Source organism: Scyliorhinus canicula, chromosome 19, assembly GCF_902713615.1.
Source record: "Scyliorhinus canicula chromosome 19, sScyCan1.1, whole genome shotgun sequence".
Classification (NCBI taxonomy): domain Eukaryota; kingdom Metazoa; phylum Chordata; class Chondrichthyes; order Carcharhiniformes; family Scyliorhinidae; genus Scyliorhinus; species Scyliorhinus canicula.
The window spans coordinates 106,275,330-106,290,602 of record NC_052164.1 but is presented as its reverse complement, the minus strand read 5'-3'; the positions used below and the strand labels follow the sequence as shown (position 1 = coordinate 106,290,602).

Below are 15,273 nucleotides of genomic sequence, written 5' to 3'. Positions count from 1 at the left end.
GCACATCTTTGGACTGTGGGAGGAAACCGGAGCACCCGGAGGAAACCCACGCACACACGGGGAGGATGTGCAGACTCCGCACAGACAGTGACCCAAGCCGGAATCGAACCTGGGACCCTGGAGCTGTGAAGCGATTGTGCTATCCACAATGCCACCGTTCCTGCAGTGCATCTTGTAGATGGTACACACGGCTGCCACTGTGCGTCGGTGGTGGAGGGTTTGAATGTTTGTGGTAGGGGGAGCAATCAAGCGGGGCTGCTTTGTCCTGGATGGTGTCGAGCTTCTTGAGTGTTGTTGGGGCTGCACTCACCCAGGCAAGTGGAGAATATTCCATTACTTGTGCCTTGTACATGGTGGATGAATTACTCGCTGTAGGATTCTTCACCTTTGACCTGCCCTGGTAGTTGCAGTATTATTATGACTAGTCCAGTTCAGTTTCTGATCCATGGTAACCTCCAGCATGTTGATTTTGGGGGATTCAAAGTGCACAGGTAGGATTTTCAGTCTTATGGTGCTGAATGTTGATTGGTCCACCTGTTAAGTTTGCTCCTTGAATCGACATTCAGCCAGTCTCCATTCAATCCTTTTTTTTTTCTATTCCTTCAGATGATATTGTCCAGGCAGATGTGGTGTGTAAATATTCTCAGATGGAAGTTTATATTTCCAAATGCCGACTTTACCAACTGGGTTTTGAGCGTGAAGATGTCCGCATTAATGATTTTCGCTGTGCGGGGTCAGAGGGAGATGATTTTATTGCATTTCACATCAATAACACCAATCGCAACTGTGGCAATATTGTGAAGGTGAATGTTTCGCCTCTCCAGTACATCAGCAAACTCTGAACAAGTGTTATCAGCAGTTGATACCAAAATATTGTATGTTTTCAAGAAAGAATTGGATATAGCTCTTGAGACTAAAGGGAGCGAAGGAAATGGGGGGAAGGAGGGAACAGAGGGAAGGAGTTGGATAATCAGCCATGATCATAATGAATGGCAGTTCAGGCTGATGGGCCGAATTGCCTCCTCCTGCTCCTATTTTCTTTTTTTTTTTAATTTAGAGTACCCAATTATTTTTTCCAATTAAGGGGCAATTTAGCATGGCCAATCTACCTATCCTGCACATCTTTGGGTTGTGGGGGTGAAACCCACGCAGACACGGGGAGAATGTGCAAACTCCACACGGACAGTGATCCAGGGTCAGGATTTGAACCCGGGTCCTCAGAGCCGTATGCTCCTATTTTCTAAGTTCCAATGATTAGTGTTCCAGTATTTTGTCAATTGTTTTCCCAAATCACAATGTTTACTCTGTAAAGACCTAAATGCTTTATTGCCTCTTTACCCTTGTTGGAAGCTGAGGCAAGATAGAAGATGAACAGGGCTGTTGAAAGGCAATCTGAGCTCGAGAGGGGCACATGGTGCTCTGGGGAGGGGGACAGGGTGCTCTGGGGAGGGGGACAGGGTGCTCTGGGGAGGGGACAGGGTGCTCTGGGGAGGGGGACAGGGTGCTCTGGGGAGGGGCACAGGGTGCTCTGGGGAGGGGCACAGGGTGCTCTGGGGAGGGGCACAGGGTGCTCTGGGGAGGGGCACAGGGTGCTCTGGGGAGGGGCACAGGGTGCTCTGGGGAGGGGCACAGGGTGCTCTGGGGAGGGGCACAGGGTGCTCTAGGGAGGGGGACAGGGTGCTCTGGCAAGCAGAGACTGAGGAAATTGGTCATCAAGAAGCTGTGGATTGTGTTGGGGACTGAGGGAGTAATTTGAGTTATGCCAAGATGTTCACTTGGAGGAAGAATGGGATCTGCTGAATAAAGAAGGTCTCACTTCCTGGCCCAGAGTTCAATCTCAGGTACAAAGTACAGGGCAGCTGGTGGAGCTAGGTCATCCCTGGGCTCTCCTCACATACCCGCTGATAGATGACAATTAGCATGCCACAATAGCCTGAACTGGAGCCGTGGTTAATCCTGTGAGATCTCAGAGTAAAATGTAAAAACAGTACAGAGAGTGGATGTCACATTCAGACACCATCCCGAATAGACAGGGTTGTGACATTGAGTTAAAGCGTGTGGTATGTTTGATCTGCCAGAGATAAGCCGGTGTAGATTACCCTGTTCAGTATCTCCAGGTAACAGCAATCCTTTTCTCCACAGACAAATGAGACACACGTCATGTATATAAACACCGTCTGGATTGAAAGTCTGAACAATACAGGCAGTGTCATTACTCGTGATAGAGTCATTAATGTTGAATTCTCCTGTGCTTACGAACTTGACCTGAAAGTTTCACTTGAAACTGTTGTGAGGCCGATGCTGAGGTGAGTGGGTTAAACCTCTGGGTTAAACTTCTAGATACTGTATTTGGGGCAAGAGTGAATTTTCGGGATGACAACCTGTAAATACTGGAGTGCCACAGAGATCAGTCTGGAGCTGCAATTATTTACAATAAATATAAATGATTGCCACGTTTGCAGACGACACAAAAATAGGTGGGAAGTGTGATGAGTGGAGAAATTGTGATATTTTATATTATGTGGCAGTAATGTTATTAAAAACCTTGGTTTACAACACATAGAGGCAATATGTCTGCTAAAGTTGTAATTAAAGAGTCATAAAAGGTGAGGTAATAATTGATTTTAACCACTTCGTTATAGATAAAGGGCGAATGAAATTGTGTTTTGATTGCTGGAGATTCCCTGGAATGTAGATAACTTATGAGGGAGTAGTGTTTAGTCCTAGCTAAGCAGATTATGGAAGTTAGTGGGATACAGATAATGTAATTAATGGGAGGAGCCAGGTCTGTCTGTAGTTTTGCAGTCTGTTATAGGTTTTTAAAAATACAATTAGAATACCCAATTCTTCCTTTTTTTCCAATTAAGGGGCAATTTAGCATGGCTATTCTACCTACCCTACACATATTTTTGTGTTGTGGGGGTGAGACCCACGTAGACACTGGGAGAATGTGCAAACTCCACACAGACTGTGACCCGGGGCCGGGATCAAACCCGGGTCCTCTGCACCATGAGGCAGCAGTGCTAACCACTGCCTGTTATAGGTTTTTAAGATGAACAGCAGTTTTGCCAATTGATGAAAGGTTAAACAGATCTGCCCTTGAAAGGAAATCACTCCAAAAGTCTGTGCAAAGCTAAGCAAGTAACCTGTTTTGTTAACTTTATTTATAAATGGCATTTGAATTGTATTGGGTTACATTGGAATTAATGGCACACATACACCTTCCTCTCAGAGGGTAAATAGTGAAATATCAATGAGCTGAAAATAGCCAGTAGTTCAGGCAGCATCTGTGGAAACAAGTTGACAACCTTTCAGAAGCTGCCATTGTTTTGCTATTTTTATTCCGGATACTCTGCAGCTGCCGAGTGAGAGGTCAGACAGGATATCAGTTGGGTGCCTGTACTTTGACTTGTCAACAAAAGGTGGTCAGGATGTGTAGAATTTACCAGTTTTTTTTCACTCGTTAATATTAACTACCATTGCTGTATATTTCAGTGTTGTCAACCTCACTCTTCCCACCAAAGAAGGTAGTTTCATTACGAAAATGGCTCTTTACAAAAACTCGTCATACAAGTTTCCATATCGAGAGGGCGAGGTGACACTCACCACCCGGGATGTCCTGTACATTGGAGTGTTTGTCGAGGGAGCAGATTCTACACAGCTCATTCTGATTATTAATCGTTGTTGGGCAACTCCATCCCGGGATCCCAAGGACCGACTACGTTATGTGATAATAGAACATGGGTTTGTATGAAATCTTTCCAAAGAGATAATAAAAGAAGCGATGGGTCCAGATCCTTCGCCCTGTGATTGGGCAGAATCCTTATTCATTGGATTCCTTCACTGCAACTCAAACTGATTCTGGGCAAACTGGCTCCCTTTTCTCCTCTGAATCAAATACCATTCCAGAGAGAGAGAAAGAGCCCCCACTCGGATACTCTCACCCCAGGACATACCCACTTTACCCCTCCCATCTTCAGGACACTCTCCTCCTCTGTTTCTCTAAATCTGGCTTTGATATTTTACTGTTTTTTTTCTAATCATTTTGAGACATCTCCCCCCAGCAAACTTCCCAGAAGAGGGGGTGGTGGGGGGAAATGGCAGATTCCAGCCCCTGGGTAGGGGGAGGGTGACCGGTTACCCACACTGACCCTGATGGCCTCTCTGTTTTCTTTCCTATAACCAGGTGCCCAAACTCCAAAGACAGCACCATTGAGATGGAGGAGAATGGAGTGTCTCTCACCTGCCGCTTCCACATTGTTGTTTTCAAGTTTATTGGTGATTACGATGAGGTCCATCTCCACTGCGATGTGACGCTGTGTGACTCCGATATAAATAACTGCAGAGTTGTGAGTAGTGGCAACCACCTGTCTCCCTGCCCCCCTCTGTTCTGGAGAATGTGTTGTCCTTTTTGAAAGGGAACCCACTCGGTCCACATTGCCCCACTCCTGCAGCTGGATTCATTCTGAGCAATATTTCAGTGCAGTTGTGAATTCTACATTATGAGATGAGTCAAATTGGGATCCTTTCAGAAAACCATCAAACAGCTAAAACATGATGATAGTGATTCTCATCGAGGACAGTTCCAGCCTAGCCCATCTGCCTCACAAGGAAATGCCGTAGTCCCAGAAAGTTTAGAGGCAGCACGGTGCAGTGGGACTTTTGTCCGTTAAAGTTAAAGAAAAAGACTCTCCACCTTCACACCCCCTCACCCTAACCCTCGAAACACTCCCCCTGCCCCAACCATCCCTTCTGCTACTAAGCTTTGGCACTTCCATGTCCCTGGCTCTATATCGGAGTGTATCATGGATTAATGAACCTCACAGTGACAATAGTGTTTTAAAAAAGCTTTAGAAAGTAATCTATTCATTACTTTTTTGAGAACATACTATTTTTTTTAAAATTTAGATTAGCCAATTATTTTTTCCAATTAAGGGGCAATTTAGCATGGCCAATCCACCTACTCTGCACATTTTTGGGTTGTGGGGGCGAAACCCACGCAGACACGGGGAGAATGTGCAAACTTCACACGGACAGTGACCCGGAGCCGGGATCGAACCTGGGACCTCAGCGCCGTGAGGCGGTTGTGCTAACCACTAGGCCACCGTGCTGCCCTTTGAGAACATACTAGAGTTATTTCCCTACAAGCCAATTAGTGACGATCATTCAAATCAATCACAAAAATCACAAACTCAGTGTTGTGTAAACAAACATTTTGGAATTGACAGCAGAGGTGGAGCTGTCAATCACACAATGTTTCCTCTGGGGGTAAGTGTTTCAGTTTTTGAATGGTTGTCGGAGCTCTTAGCCAAACCTCCTTATTCATACTTGTTGAAACACCTGTTTAAAAATAAAAGTAAGAAGACTTGCACCAGGTTAAAGTCCAACAGGTTTGTTTCGATTCAGTAGCTTTCGGAGCACAGCTCCTTCCTCAGGTGCACATGATGTTTAACCTGGTGTTGTAAGACTTCTTACTGTGTTCACCCCAGTCCAACGCCGGCATCTCCACATCATAAAAATAAAAGGTCACCCATGATGAGATGAGAATTTATTTTCTCAAGGGCTTGAGGCTTTGGAGTTCTCTTCCTCAAAAGGTGGCTGAGGGAAAGTTTTTGAATCGCTTTAAGGCAGAAATAGATAGATTCTTGCTAAGCAAGGGAGTTGAAAGATTACTGGGGGTACACAGGAATGTGATTTTAAGGTTAAAATTGGATCAACCATGATACGGACAAGCAGAGCAGGCTGGTGGACACGCTGCTCCTCGTTAACATTAAGTGGTTGCAAGAATTTGTATTTTGTGTTATTGGCTTGTATGAAATAACTTCCTATGTGAAAAAAAATTATGAATTATTTTTTTAAAAAACATCCTACTGTCACTATACAGTGAATTGATCCAGGAAATGGTGGGAACCAGAGGAGTTGTCAGCAGGTGAAATAACTGAGGGGGAACTAGTGAATAAGGCCAGGAAGATTGAGAGGAAGAGCAGGCAGGGAGATGTTGTTGAACACAGTGGGACTGATGGACTGAAGTGCATTTGTTTCAACATAAGAAGTATAACAGGTAAGGCAGATGAACTTAGAGCTTGGATTAGTATTTGGAACTATGATGTTGTTGCCATTACAGAGACCTGGTTGAGGGGACAGGATTGGCAGCTAAACATTCCAGGATTTAGCTGTTTCAGACGGGATAGAGGAGGTAAAGGGAGAGGGGGAGTTGCGCTACTGGTTAAGGAGAATATCACAGCTGTACTGCGGGAGGACACCTTCATACAGAGAGGCAATATGGGTAGAGGTCAGGAATAGGAAGGGTGCAGTCACAATGTTGGGGGTTTACTACAGGCCTCCCAACAGTCAGTGGGAGATAGAGGAGCAGATAGATTTTGGAAAGATGTAAAAGCAACAGGGTTGTTGCGGTGGGCGATTTTAACTTCCCTATATTGAAATGAAATGAAAATCGCTTATTGTCACAAGTAGGCTTCAAATAAAGTTACTGTGAAAAGCCCCAGTCACCCCCCTAGTATTGACTGGGACTCACTTGGTGCTAGGGGCGTGGATGGGGCAGAGTTTGTAAGGCGAATCCAGGAGGGTTTCCTGAAACAATATGTAAATAGTCCAACTAGGGATGGGGCTGTACTGGACCCGGAATTGGGAACGAGCCTGGCCAGGTGATCGAAGTTTCAGTGGGGGAGCATTTCGGGAATAGTGACCATAATTCCATAAGTTTTAAGGTGCTTGTGGATAAGGATAGGAATTGTCCTAGGGTGTAGGTGCTAAATTAGGGGAAGGCTAATTATGACAATATTAGGCAGGAACTGAAGAATTTAATTAGGACGGCTGTTTGAGAGTAAGCCAACGTCTGACATGTGGGAGTCTTTCAAACGTCAGTTGATAGGAATTCAGGACCGGCACTTTCCTGTGAGAATGAAGGATAAGTATGGCAAGTTTCAGGAACCTTGGATAATGAGGGATACTGTGAGCCTAGTCAAAAATAAAAAGGCAGCATGCATAAGGTCCGGAAAGCAGAGAACAGACGAAGCCCTTGAAGAATATAAAGAAAGTTGGAAGGAACTTAAGTAAGGAGTTAGGAGGACTAAAAGGGGACATAAAAAGTCCTTGGCAAATAGGATTAAGGAGAATCCCAAGACATTTTATACACATGTAAAGAGCAAGTGGGTAGCCAGGGAAAGGGTTGGCCCACTCAAGGACAGGGGAGGGAATTTATCCGTAGAGCCAGAGTAAATGGACGAGGTACTGAATGAGTATTTTGCATCAGTATTCACCAAAGAGAAGGACTTGGTGGATGATGAGCCTTGGGAAGGGTGTGTAGATAGTCGTCATGTTGATATCAAAAAGGAAGAGTTGTTGGGTGACTTAAAACACATTAGGGTAAATAAGTCCCTAGGGCCTGATAGGATCTGCCCCAGAATACGGAGAGAGCAAAGGGTGGAAATTGCTGAGGCCTTGACAGAAATCTTTGTATCCTCATTGGCTACAGGTGAGATCCCAGAGGACTGGAGAATAGCCAATATTGTTCCTTTGTTTAAGAAGTGTAGCAGGGATAATCCAGGGAACTACAGGCCGGTAAGCCTTATGTCAGTGGTAGGGAAATTATTGGTGAGGATTATTCGAGACAGGGTTTACTCACATTTGGAAACAAATGGACTTAGCAGGATGGTTTTGTGAAGGGGAAGTCGTGTCTCACTAACTTGATCGGGTTTTTTGAGGAAGTTACAAAGATGATTGATGCAGGTAGGGCAGTGGATGTTGTCTACATGGACTTCAGTAAAACCTTTGACAAGGTCCCTCATAGTAGACTGGAGCAAAAGGTAATGTCACACAGGATCAGAGGTGAGCTGGCAAGATGGATACAGAACTGGGTCAGTCATAGAAGACAGAGCATAGAAATGGAAGGGTGCTTTTCTGATTGGAGGGCTGTGACTACAGTAGTAATGTTCCACAGGGATCAGTGCTGGGACCTTTGTAGTTCATCGTTGGGGGTATTTGGGGGAAAATGTTGCTGGTCTGATTAGTAAGTTTGCAGACAACACAAAGGTTGGTCGAGTTATGGATAGTGAAGAGGGTTGTCAGAAGGTACAGCAGGATATAGATCGTTTGGAGACTTGCGCGGAGAGATGGCAAATGTGAGGTAATGGATTTTGAAAGGTCTAATACAGGTGGGAATTATACAGTAAATGGCTGAACTCTTAGAGAATTGATAGGCAGAGAGATCTGGGCGTACAGGTCCACAGGTAAATGAAAATGGCAATGCTGGTGGAGAAGGTAGTCAAGAAGGCATACGGCATGCTTGCCTTCATTGGTCAGGGTATTGAGTATAAAAATTGGCAAGTCATGTTGCAGCTGTACAGAATCTTAGTTAGGCCACACTTGGAATATTCAAAGTACAATTCAGTTCACCACACTACCAGAAAAATATGGATGCTTTGGAGAGGGTGCAGGAGAGATTTACCAGGATGTCGTCTGGTCTGGAGGGTATTCGCTATGAGAAGAAGTTGGATAAACTTAGATTATTTTCACTGGAACGACAGAGTTGAGGGACAATCTGATAGAGGTTTACAAAATTGAGTGGCATGGACAGAGTGGATAGTCAGAAGCTTTTTCTTCCAAAGTCAATTACTAGGGGACATAGGTTTAAGGTGCAAGGGGGAGGTTTCGTGGAGATGTGCAAGGGAATTTTTTTTTTTTTTTTTTAACACAGTGGGTGGCGAGTGCCTGGAACTCGCTGTCAGTGGAGGTGGTGGAAGCAGGGACAATAGCGACTTTCACTAGACATCTTCACAAATACATGAATAGTATGGGAATAGAGGATCTGGACCGTGGAAGTGCAGAATGTTTTAATTCAGACAGGCATCATGTTTGGCACAGGCTTGGAGGGCCGAAGGGCTTGTTGTTCCTGTGCTGGACTGTTCTTTGTTCACGGGCATGAGGAAATTACTTTTCAAAAGGTCCCAGAATGGAGACTATGGTTCACAACTTCTCCCAGGAGCCGTGAACCACGACTCTTTAAAAATCTGGCCGACTTCATGAAACTGCAGAAGAGTTAGACATGTCTATCCACACAATGCACCAGCCAGGTGGGAGTGCAGAATGCGGGCTGTTGACAGGAATGACGAATGACAAACCCACACTCTTTCAAGGCAGCCTAGAATGGGATTGGGAATCCTGCCATTTTTAAAGAGCTTCTGTGTCATCCCAACTGTGAAAATCCTGTGTGAGGAATGTACACACTTGTAACTTTGATAAGAACTTGTATAATGTAACTGGTGTGGAAATCCCCAAAGCCAAATCTTAAAGACATATTTCCAATCAGATGGAGGGGGCAGGGAGTAAGAGAATTGAAGAAACCCTACAAGAGAAGACATAGGTACACAAACACCTCTGATTTCTGCTGGTATTGCTGCTGATGGACACATTAACTAAATCTTTGTGTTGTCTCTGTAGACGTGTCCTGCTAACAGCAGAAGGCTCTCCGATGACAACTGGCCACTCGCAAAAGAACAGATTCTCTCTGTTGGACCCATCAGGAGAAGAGGTTAGTTTCACGGTCGGTCCCTCATGTTTTACAATTCCTGCACCCAGCTCGTTATCACAACAAGTTGACATCTCCGCGAATAAAAGCGAGAAAGGAGATAATCAACGGGAAGAAACTGAGACAGAGAAAGTGTTAGCTGGTAGAGAAGTCTGTTTGGATGAAGGGTTTCCCTTCTGAAGAAAACTTTACTCATTGGAGTGAAGAGGAATATGTGGTGATTGTATTGAGAAAGATAAATCCTGAGGGGGCTGGATGTAGGGAGATGTGGGACAGAACGAGAGGACACAGTTTAAGATGGAGAGGAGGAGAATTTCTTTCTCAGGTTTTTCTTGCCCTGAAAGCAGTGGCGGCCGAGTTTGCTAGATTTCTGATAGATGAGGGAGTCGAGGGTTATTGGGCACGGACAGAAATGTATAGTTTGAGGCTCCGATCAAATCAGCTATGATCTTAATGACTGCAGAGCAAGCTCGAAGGGCCGAATGGTCAACCCCTGCATCCAAATCCTATGTTCCTCAGACAGAGGCAGGGACAAGGAAAAACAGACGCATAGAGTAATAGTTGAGCTAAACAGTTTCAGCTGTTGATGCACCTTTTATGTAGTTGATCTAATGTTAAGACAGAGGCTGATGTAAAGGGCAGGCTCGTGTGCACGAGGATGCCGCGTGATATTCTCCACAAGGAATACCCCATGTGCTGGTTGGCTGATGGAGGAAGGAGATCTTTTGATGAGGACTTTACTCCATGTGAGAAGTGTGCACACCCCCATGAAGGTACAACACTCGAATTCATGTAGTGTATTAACCAAAGTTAAACTGGACTGCAATCAAAGAAAAATTGCACAGAGGCTTCTGCTGTAAGTAAAGGTTTGGCCAAAGAGCTGGGTTTTAAGGAGCATCTTAAATAAAGAAAGACAGACAGAAGTGTAGAGAGGGAATTCTGGAGATTATTATTTAGACTGGAAATAGTGGAATGATAAAACACAGGGATGCTTACGGCAGCAAACTTGGAGCTACGCAGCTCAAATATCTAAGAGTTACAGTTTGGAGGAGTTTACAGAGATATCTAATTGAGTTACAGGTTGGAGGAGTTTACAGAGATATCTAACAGAGATACATGGCTGGAGGAGATTACAGAGCTATCTAACAGAGTTGCAGGTTGGAGGTGATTCGAGATAAGGACCATGGAGCGAATGGAAAATAAAGATAAAATGTTTAAAATCAAGGCAAACCTTGAGTGGAAACCAAAATCGGTCAGAGATTTATGGAGGGTGAAAGATGGGAGTTCGGGGAGTATTCAAATAGGATAGTCAAGAGATAAAGTCATGGGATGAGGGTTTCAGCAGAACTGTCTAGTGCTTCAATAACATAGTAAGAACAATTCCATATTTCTGGTGTGTATTGTGAGCCACTGGAAATCATGTGTCAGCACAGTAGCATAGTGGTCAGCACCGTGGCTTCACTGCACCAGGATCCCAGGTTCGATTCCTGGCTTGGGTCACTGTGTCTGTGCAGAGTCTGCACATTCTCCGTGTGTCTGAGTGGGTTTCCTCCGGGTGCTCCAGTTTCCTCCCACAAGTCCCAAAAGACGTGCTGTTAGGTGATTTGGACATTCTGAATTCTGCCTCTGTGCACCCGAACAGGCGCTGGAATGTGGCGACTAGGGGTTTTTCACAGTAACTTCATTGCAGTGTTAACGTAAGCCTACTTGTGACAATAATAAAGATTATTATTATTCTGTACTTTTCCATGGTGGCTAGTTATGGTGTAAAAACATTGATGGATGCCGTATGAGATGTTAAGGACACCCTGTGATGGTCCTGGTTGTGACTTTCTCTGTCTATTATGCAGCAGCTGATTGGTGTGAGGACGACAATGGTGGCTGTGAACAGATTTGCACCAGTCAGGTGGAACACGCAGTTTGCAGCTGTGTCACTGGATTCCTGCATTGGGATGGAAAACATTGCCGAGGTACGGGGTGAATAAATCACTGATTCTTGACTTAGGTTTGGTCACAACACTGTCACTGGCCTCACAGCACCTGTGAGCTGGAGATCTTGGGTCTTCTGCACTGGGAGGAGTGGCTGGAGGTCTCTGACAGCAGCCTAACTGATGATGGGCTATTTGATAACCAGTGACCAGCCCCAGGCCAGTTGCACTATGCACGGAAGAATCTCTGCTGTGTTCCACATCTCAGAGTTAACTCTTTATGCTGTCTGAAGTTTAACTATTTTTGTCTCTCTCTCTCTTTCTGCAGCTTTAAATGCTTGCAGTGAACCAGTCCTTCTACCCACGCTTCTGGTGATTACTCAGATCTTTGGTTGGTTACTGATAAACGCACAAAACCCAAAACTGTAGCAAGAGTGAAGATGGAAGAATCGCTTTGTGGAGCTGGAGTATGGTGGCAGTCACGAGAGTTTAAGGAGCAATCCTTTTTGTACTGTTGGGGAATTGATGTGGGGTTAACCTTATTTTGTTTTATTTAAGAATTGAGTATTACTGCTGTAGTAATGGCCAGTTATGTCAGGATTGTTACATGGATTTTTCTGAGTGAAAACTCGCTCTTTTACCATGAGGTACAGACTGAAACTGTTCAATGTTTTAGGATTTCAGTCTTTTGCTGAGTGTAGCAACTTGAAAATAAAAAATTTGTAATTTGAATTTAGGTTCATTCAAATTCAAATCACCTCAGCTTCATTAACCTTCATTAGAAACAGGGCAAGAGCCGGCACCTTGACAGACAAGGGCAGAGTGAGAAGTTCAGTTTGATTATTTCTGAGTAGTTGATTATCAGGGGCTGGTTTAGCACAGGGCTAAATCGCTGGCTTTGAAAGCAGACCAAGGCAGGCCAGCAGCACGGTTCAATTCCCGTCCCAGCTTCCCAGAACAGGTGCTGGAATGTGGCGACTAGGGGCTTTTCACAGTAACTTCATTTGAAGCCTACTCGTGACAATAAACAATTTTCATTTCACTTCATTTCATTGATTGACTGAGGGCTGTGGACTCATTGAAGATGGCGCAGGGTCTGGGATGTGATGATTTGTCCAAGAAATTCTCTGTCTGTTAAACCTTTGAGATTTTTTTCAAAAATGGCTTTTTAAAAAATAAATTGAAAGTACCCAATTAAGGGGCAATTTAGCGTGGCCAATCCACCTAGCTTGCACATCTTTAGGTTGTGGGGGTGAGACCTTCGCAGACACGGGGAGAATGTGCAAACTTTACACGGACAGTGACCAGGGGCCAGGATTTAACCTGGGGCAACAGCGCCACAGTCCCGTGTGCTAACCACTGCGCCACATGCCGCCCCTAAAAGGCTTCTTAATCAAAAAATACTTTGGTGCAGAAGTGAACAACATATTAGAGAAGAATTGTGGGTGGGGATCCTGCTGTGTGAATCCCACATAAACATACAAAGCCTGCTCTTCCATTATCTGCTCTTCCATTATATTTTTTAAATATAAGTTTAGAGTACCCAATTAATTTTTTCCACTTAAGGGGCAATTTTCATGTGGCCAATCGACCTACCCTGCACATCTTTGGGTTCTGGGGGCGAAACCCACGCAAACACGGGGAGAATGTGCAATCTCCACATGGACAGTGAACCAGGGCCGGGATTGAACCTGGGACCTCAGCGCCGTGAGGCAGCAGGGCTAACCCACTGCGCCACCGTGCTGCCCTGCTCTTCCATTATACAAGATCAGGTCTGATCTGATTACAGCTTCAACCTCACAATCCTGCCCACCCCCGATAACCTTTCACCCTCTCGCTCATCAAGAACCTATCCAGCTCTACCTTAAAAATATTCAAAGATTCTGCTTCTACTGCCTTTGAGGAGGAGTTCCAAAGACTCAACCCTCTGAGAAAATTTCCCTCATCTCCATCTCAATGAGAAAACCCTTTCTTTGCCCCAAGCTCTAGACTCTCCAAGAGGAGGAAGCATCCTCTCCACATCCACCCTGTCCGACCCCTCTGGAACCACAGGACTGCTGCTGTGAATGCAAATCAGTCAGCTGCAAAATTCATATACTTGACGAATTAAAGAAAAATCAGCAATTACATTACTACAATGTTACACCAGCTCACTATGAATTTATGTTAAAATCACATGGATTCAACCCACACTCACCTGCATGCACACATTCCAATCTGTCACCTGGGTAGAGGGCAAAAAACTGGCCACAGCCATAATGATTGCAGAGATGTGTAATAGTGACAGCGGCTGGGAGCCGCCACCCAGGCGCTGTTCCTGTCCCGGGGGGAGCTGCCACCCAGACGCTGTTCCCGTCTGGGGGGAGCCGCCACCCAGACGCTGTTCCTGTCCCGGGGAGCCGCCACCCAGACGCTGTTCCCGTCTGGGGGGAGTCGCCACCCAGACGCTGTTCCCGTCTGGGGGGAGCCGCCACCCAGACGCTGTCCCTGTCCCGGGGAGCCGCCACCCAGACGCTGTTCCCGTCTGGGGGGAGCCGCCACCCAGACGCTGTTCCCGTCTGGGGGGAGCCGCCACCCAGACGCTGTCCCTGTCCCGGGGGGCCGCCACCCAGACGCTGTTCCTGTCCCGGGGGGCCGCCACCCAGACGCTGTTCCTGTCCCGGGGGGCCGCCACCCAGACGCTGTTCCCGTCTGGGGGGGGCCGCCACCCAGACGCTGTTCCCGTCTGGGGAGCCGCCACCCAGACGCTGTCCCTGTCCCGGGGGGGGGGGGGGGGGGGGGGCTGCCACCCAGACGCTGTCCCTGTCCCGGGGGGAGCCGCCACCCAGACGCTGTCCCTGTCCCGGGGGGGCCGCCACCCAGACGCTGTTCCTGTCCCGGGGGGGGGGGGGGGCTGCCACCCAGACGCTGTTCCTGTCCGGGGGGGAGCCGCCACCCAGACGCTGTTCCTGTCCCGGGGGGGGGGGGGCTGCCACCCAGACGCTGTCCCTGTCCCGGGGGGGGGGGGGCTGCCACCCAGACGCTGTCCCTGTCCCGGGGAGCCGCCACCCAGACGCTGTCCCTGTCCCGGGGGGGGGGGGGGGGGGGGGGGGAGCTGCCACCCAGACGCTGTTCCTGTCCCGGGGGGAGCTGCCACCCAGACGCTGTTCCCACCCGGGGGGAGCCGCCACCCAGACGCTGTCCCTGTCCCAGGGAGCTGCCACCCAGACGCTGTTCCTGTCCCGGGGGGAGCCGCCACCCAGACGCTGTCCCTGTCCCGGGGGGGCCGCCACCCAGACGCTGTTCCTGTCCCGGGGGGGAGCCGCCACCCAGACGCTGTCCCTGTCCCAGGGAGCTGCCACCCAGACGCTGTTCCTGTCCCGGGGAGCCGCCACCCGGACGCTGTCCCTGTCCCAGGGGGCCGTCACTCAGACGCTGTCCCTGTCCCGGGGAGCCGCCACCCAGACGCTGTCCCTGTCCCGGGGGGGGGGGAGCTGCCACCCAGACGCTGTTCCTGTCCCGGGGGGGCTGCCACCCAGACGCTGTTCCTGTCCGGGGGGGAGCTGCCACCCAGACGCTGTCCCTGTCCCGGGGAGCTGCCACCCAGACGCTGCCGCCACCCAGACGCTGTCCCTGTCCCGGGGGGAGCCGCCACCCAGACGCTGTCCCTGTCCCGGGGGGCCGTCACTCAGACAGTGTATATATGTATTTTTTCATAAAGTTAGAGTACCCAATTCATTTTTTCCAATTATGGGCAATTTAGCGTGGCCAATCCACATACCCTGCACATCTTTGGATTGTGGGGGCGAGACCCACACA

At 47.6% G+C, this 15,273-nt stretch overlaps 1 protein-coding gene across 1 annotated transcript in view; it reads left to right on the top strand.

Annotated features, from left to right (window-relative positions):
• The window catches only part of tecta (tectorin alpha), a 99,793-nt gene extending 87,587 nt beyond the window's left edge, over positions 1 to 12,206 (top strand). Inside the window, exons 17-23 of the mRNA XM_038779528.1 lie at positions 607 to 803; positions 2,143 to 2,306; positions 3,496 to 3,744; positions 4,187 to 4,349; positions 9,460 to 9,550; positions 11,398 to 11,517; positions 11,804 to 12,206. Coding sequence (XP_038635456.1) covers positions 607 to 803; positions 2,143 to 2,306; positions 3,496 to 3,744; positions 4,187 to 4,349; positions 9,460 to 9,550; positions 11,398 to 11,517; positions 11,804 to 11,904 — 1,085 coding nt within the window. The 3' untranslated portion in view covers positions 11,905 to 12,206. The remainder of the gene's footprint in view (positions 1 to 606; positions 804 to 2,142; positions 2,307 to 3,495; positions 3,745 to 4,186; positions 4,350 to 9,459; positions 9,551 to 11,397; positions 11,518 to 11,803) is intronic.
• The last annotated feature ends 3,067 nt before the right edge of the window (positions 12,207 to 15,273 follow it).